The following is a 6,000-nucleotide window of genomic DNA, read 5'->3' on the forward strand; positions in this document are numbered from 1 at the left end:
GCATGTTGTAGAATTCTAATTGACAGCTATTTTTTCCTCAGCTCTGATTGGATATTGTTTCATTGTCTTCGGGTACCTGTTGTTGCTGATAAGTTTGCTTTCATCTGCTTATTGTATCTTAGTAAGTAATCTGTTCTTCCTGTTGCCTTTTAGATTTTCTCTTTATATTCTGAAGTTCTGCTAAAGTGTGTTTAGCTGTGGTTTTTTAAAAAAATAAGTACTTTTCAGGGCTCATTGTGCTCCCAAATTATGAGAATACTTATCAAATATGGAAAATTCTTAATATTTCTTCTTTGAACAAGTCTCTTCTGTCACTTCTAATAGATGTATGTGAGGCCGTCTCATTCTGTCCTTCCAACCTCTTCTATTTCATATACTCTATCTTTGCCTTTCTACTACACACTGGGAAATTTTCTCAAGTCTTTCTTCCTTACTAATTCTCCGTTTAGGTGTGTTTAACCATCTCTTCAACACATCTGTGGTAGATTGCAGTAATGTTGCCAATTCTTCACTTCTCCCTGTACTGTACCCTATTCTATATGCCTGTGCAGTATAATACCTTCTCACCAAAAATGGAGTGACCTGTCCTGCTCCTTGACTCTGGACTTGACCATGTCACTATTTCGATCAAGGAAATGAGACAGAAATCACAGCGTGCCAGCTGTTTGTTCTCTTACACCTCTGCCATTGTCATGCCCAGGCTAGTCTGGTGGAGAATGAGGAATGTGTGGAAGAAAGCCCAGTCACCCCAGCCAAAGCCAACCTAGATCAACCAACAGCCAGCTGACATCCCAGTAAGTGAGTAAGCCCAGCCAAGGTCGGCAGAGCCACTAGCCAGCCCCAGCTGACCCCAGGTCAACAATAGGCAGTAGATGCTTGTTGTTGTAAGCCCCTGGGGTTCTGTGGCAAAAGCATTATTGTGGCAGTGGGTAACTGATACACTGTCCATTGAGATTTTTATTTCAATGAATGTATATTTCACACATGTTCTAATTGTTGCTTTTTAAAATTTGCCTATGCTTTTTAAATTGTGTCCATTTTTTTTCTATTCCCTTTATCTATTCGATCACTTTAAACATAGACATTTTATTATTTTTTTCAGATTGTTTAATTATCTCAAGTTCTTGGGGTTCAAACCTTTCAATTTATTATCTGCAGATAGCTCCCCAAAAAGATTATTTTTTCATTTTATGTACAATTTCCATTTTGAGTCTATATTTGTATTTTTTATTGGTGTCCAGTACACACTGGTTTAAGTAAGTGTCCTAAAGAGCAGTTTTGTATTTGTTTCCACCAGGGGCTCCAAGGGTAGCCCCAGTTAGGACGAGCTTTACATTAATTTCGTATTCTGTGAATCTCAGCACTGTGTAGGTAGCATAATTAGGCTTTTCACAGCCATATGTGACGCTCTGTGGAACCTTAGCTTCAGTTTCTCATGACAGATTTTTTTCTACACACATTTGCTGACAGAGGCAAGCTTTCTCTGCATCTAAAGTCTGGTCATGAGAGTCTTTAATCCTCTTTTACCAAAGACAAAAAGTTTCTGAGGTCCCACCTTTATGTAGGCTTTCAGGCCCACTTCTCACCTCATGTAGGCCCTGGCCATGTGCACACAGGCTGTGAAAACCCCAGTGCCTTGGCATAAGTGCCTATAACCAACTTTGATCACCCCTAGGACATACTGGCATTCAGTCATGCACTTCTGTCCTTCATTTGTGAAATGTGGTCTTATCCCTTTCACCCTTCAAAGCTCAGCCATGTTAACTTTTATACAATACTCTTTTTGTTTACTTTAGGAGAGTTGTCCGTGTTGCCTGCACATGCTTTGTTTACTAAGCAAAATAAAAACAACCAGTTGCCATCGAGTCAGTTCCAACTGATGTAGACCCCATGTGTGTCAGAGTTGAACTGTGCTTCATAGGGTTTTTGACAGCTGATTTTTTGGAAGTAGATCCACAGGCTTTTCTTCTGAGGTGCCTCGGGATAGACTCAGACCTCCAGCATTTAGGTGAACAGTGATGCATTAACTGCCGCACCATCCATGGACTCCAAGCAAAAATAATACTGTAAAAAATTAGAAACATAATTTTATAACTGGTCTGGCCTCAAGCAAAAGAAAAACTCAGTTCCATACAAAGAATATGGTCCAAGGCACAAGTTGTTATTGCATTGATTTTTGTTAAGCACTAAAAATAGTCTCTATCTTTCTTAGCACTAAATAATTGACATAAGCATTTTTCTGGGTTTGTGGTCACATTATTCCCTGGTGGTATAGTGGTTAAGAGCTATGGCTACTAACCAAAAGGTAAGCAGTTCGAATCCACCAGGCACTCCTTGGAAACCCTGTGGGGCAGTTCTACCCTGTCCTGCAGGGTCACTATGGGTCAGAACCAACTAGATGGCTGCTGGTTTATTGTTTTGTTTTGTTTTGGGTTTTTTTTTTTTTTTGGTATTCCAATATCAGCATTTCACACAATTCTGCTATATTCAATGATTTAATTTACATGAATCTATCTATTCTTTTATTTTCCTGGTAATGCTTGATTCTTATGTATCTAACTCATTTGAGATGTAACAACACCGCAAATCAGCATTTAGAATTAGACACAGGCATAGCACACGACATTTTTTAACATTAAATTTAATTTGAAAATATTTTTAAATATATGCACTTAAATGAACACATAAAATACCACAGCATGTGATTTTCTAACAAGTAACTCGGGTTCCTGGGCATGTTCCCTTTCCTCTCACCAGAACCTGGCTCTTTCTCCCCTGTTGGGGTAAAAGAAGGATCAGGCAAAAAAGGAGCAGAGAGGTTCCATGGTAATTCTAATCCTCTACTTTGGTCCACTGCTAACCAAAAGGTGAATGGTTCAAACCCCCCAGTCAATCAGTGAAAGAAAGATGTGGCAGTCTGGTTTTGTAAAGATTACAGCCTTGGAAACTCTATAAGGCAGTTCTACTCTGTCCTATAGAGTTGGTATGAGTTGGAATCAACTTGACAGCACACAACAATAATGTCTTCTTTGCCTTAATCCCTTCTTCATTCCCATACTAATGAGGGCATGGCCTGGTGGACAAACTGTGACACCTGAGGCTTTGGTAAAGATGTCACAATTATGTCTCAAGGCAGGTAAAACAATCGCAAAGTTTTGCAAGTTTTGATTTGAGTTGAACTAGCTAGGAAATAGGGCTGTATGATGAAAAAGGGTTAAACGTTCAACTACTAGCCAAAAGGTTGACAGTTCAAAGCCACCCAGAGGCTCCTTGGAAGACAGGTCTGGTGATCTGCTTCTGAAAAGTCACAGCCTTGAAAACACCATGGAGAAGTTCTACTCTGCACATATAGGGTCTCCATGAGTTGGAACTGACTCTGGCAACTAAAAACAAGAAGCTGGAGGGGGGAAAAAAAAAACTATGACTTTAGTAAGTCTTGAAGAGAGTAGAGCACCTAAATTTATAAAAATAGGCCAAACAATATGCCAAATGATGTGTTGTTCTTGAGTATTATCTGTGTGTGGATAAATGGAAAGCTAATTCTATTCAGCTCCAGAAGCAGAAGAAAACAGTGAGCATAATTCTATGATAGAATGTGGATGCCGCTTTGTTTCTAGATGGTAGATTAACGAATTGCACCTAAAGAGGCAATATGGTGTACTGAAAAGATGGTTATTTTTAAGTCAAACATACCCATGTATTTATTGGGCAAGCTCATAATCCTTCCAAATCTTAGTTTTTTGTTTTTTCTGTTAAGTAGAAATAATTGTAATTACCATGCAGGAGTGTTGAGAAGAGAAAATGTATATTAAATACCTAGTTTTAATTGTTTAATGGGAAGCTAGTTTGTTTTGTAAACCTTCATCTAAAGTCCAATAGAAAAAAAAATTCCTGGTTTATAAGTGCATACTAAGGGATGGCAATTATTATTATCTTAGCATACTTAAAACAAATCATGAAACATATAAGTGAAGAAATGTGCTGAGTGGTTCACGAAATCAAAATCTCTTAGCCAAATGAGAAGGCTATGAAAGGGAGATTCTGGGAGAGCCAAGGGGCTAAGGGCAAGGGTGGTTTATGCAGCTGCGTTGGATCTAAGTAAGGCTCTGCCTCAGAGCATCAGACTTCAAATACAGAAGGTGGTTACTGCTGAACGACCTGGATGTCTCTCTGCAAATAGTGTCTGACAGACAGGAAAGTGATTCCCATGTTGCATTTCTCTGAATACAGTTAGCTTTCAATTTATCCACACGCTGCTTATGTGAAAGAACAATGACAACACGTAGCTCACCTTTCTCACTCTGGTATACACACACTCATCACTGGAAAGCAGGAACAGTGGCAGATGGGAGAGAAAATACTAGAAAAGCCTTTTTGTTAATACCTTTTTAAAAAAAGATACGTGGAAAATAATCAAGTGAAATGGAATAGATCCAGCAGGATTTAATTGCCTGTTTATTTGCCTAGCTCCCCTAAATTTGTGTAATGATGATAGTCATGTCAGAATGATACATTTAATCTTCATAACAACCCTATATGTAGATATCTCCATTTTACAACAATGGTACACACTTGCCCAAAGTTCCCCAGAAGCTGAATAGCCTATGTCTCTTTGATTCTCTATTCCACACTCTTTGCCAATCCCTGCTCACTCTAGGTCAGAAACACACCTAGGATCATATTTTTTAATTTGAATAACTTATAGAACCATATCCAGGTAGTTGCTTAATTTTTTTATTATTAAATAATAAAATAATATTAGTGTGGCAAAGAGGAAAGAGCATATGATTGAGAGTCAAGATACTAGGGTTCTGGTCACAGCTCCATAATTAACTGGCTGCTGGACTATGAACAAACCGTCTAACTTTTCTTGGTGTTGGATGATTAACACTTAAATCAAGAGACTTGAACCCAGATTGTAAGGCATGTCTGATTTCTGGGAATGGACAGAGAGGGATGGCTTACCTTGAATGGGTTGGAGTGGCTGATCTGAATGACACCCAAAAAATGAAAGAGCTGATGAAAGCTCCAGGATTGTTCAGTTGGGGTCCACTCAAGAAACAGAAACCACACAGTAATTTGAACAAGTAAAATTTAAAGAATTGTTGACTATAAGAAGAGATTGGAATAATAAAAGATTAGCTAGTAAAAGTGAACAGAATTTGAAAAAATATAGAAATAGCAGATATAAAGAGCAACCACTACCCCTGGGGCTAAAATACAGCACTCAAGGAAGAGCCTCCCCACTCCACCTTCTGCAGGGTTAAGGGCATGGGCATGGCCAAAACTCACAGAATGGCAGAGAAGTCACTGTGTTGCCGCACCAGTGGAACTTGCCAGAAATCCTCCCTCTCACCAGAGGCATTCTGCTGCCAAATCGTCCAGGAGTACCAGAGGAAGCTGCTGGTCGCAGTGCACTCCAGGAACCAGGCACTAGAGAAGCTGCGTGCTCTACAGGAGCCAGATGCTAGAGAAGTCACCCAAACCGCAGGTGCCAGATGCCGGAGCAGCCGCTCATACTGCAGGACCTTGGTGCAGGGGAAGCTGCACGTGCTACAGGAGCCTACCAGATCGCACTGGAATGAGGAAGCAAACTCCTTCATCTTGCAATGTCTCTCCAGCACCCTCTATGAACATAGCTTAACCATGTACCAGCTGGCACGGGAAAACTCTTTAAAGGGCCCAACTCTATTTTCATAGAGCAAGCAAAAAGGGTGGATTTGGAGCTGAGAGGCAACATACCAACAACAGGCACATGAATATCAAAAGCAGTTTTCCAAAATGAAAAATACGGATAACTAGAATGTGATTTCTTGTACCTTAGCAATTGTTAATTTCAAAGATAGTCAGCTGGGAGCCTGCTGGCCAGACCCAGGCCATATGGACAACAATTTTTAAAATATTGAATGTGAATGCTTTCAGGAAGGCCATACACGTTGTGGTTTACCACCACCCTCAATAACTCCCTATTACTTTAACAGGCAAGCTTCACACAAACAC

General features: G+C 39.8%; 1 protein-coding gene across 1 annotated transcript in view; it reads right to left on the reverse strand.

Annotated features, from left to right (window-relative positions):
* Positions 1 to 5,603, reverse strand: part of UPP2 (uridine phosphorylase 2) — a 56,667-nt gene extending 51,064 nt beyond the window's left edge. The window contains 1 exon segment of the mRNA XM_064287450.1: positions 5,357 to 5,603. Within this exon segment, the coding sequence (XP_064143520.1) occupies positions 5,357 to 5,603 (247 nt within the window).
* Between the last annotated feature and the right edge of the window lie 397 nt (positions 5,604 to 6,000).

This window comes from Loxodonta africana, chromosome 6 (assembly GCF_030014295.1).
Source record: "Loxodonta africana isolate mLoxAfr1 chromosome 6, mLoxAfr1.hap2, whole genome shotgun sequence".
Lineage (NCBI taxonomy): Eukaryota > Metazoa > Chordata > Mammalia > Proboscidea > Elephantidae > Loxodonta > Loxodonta africana.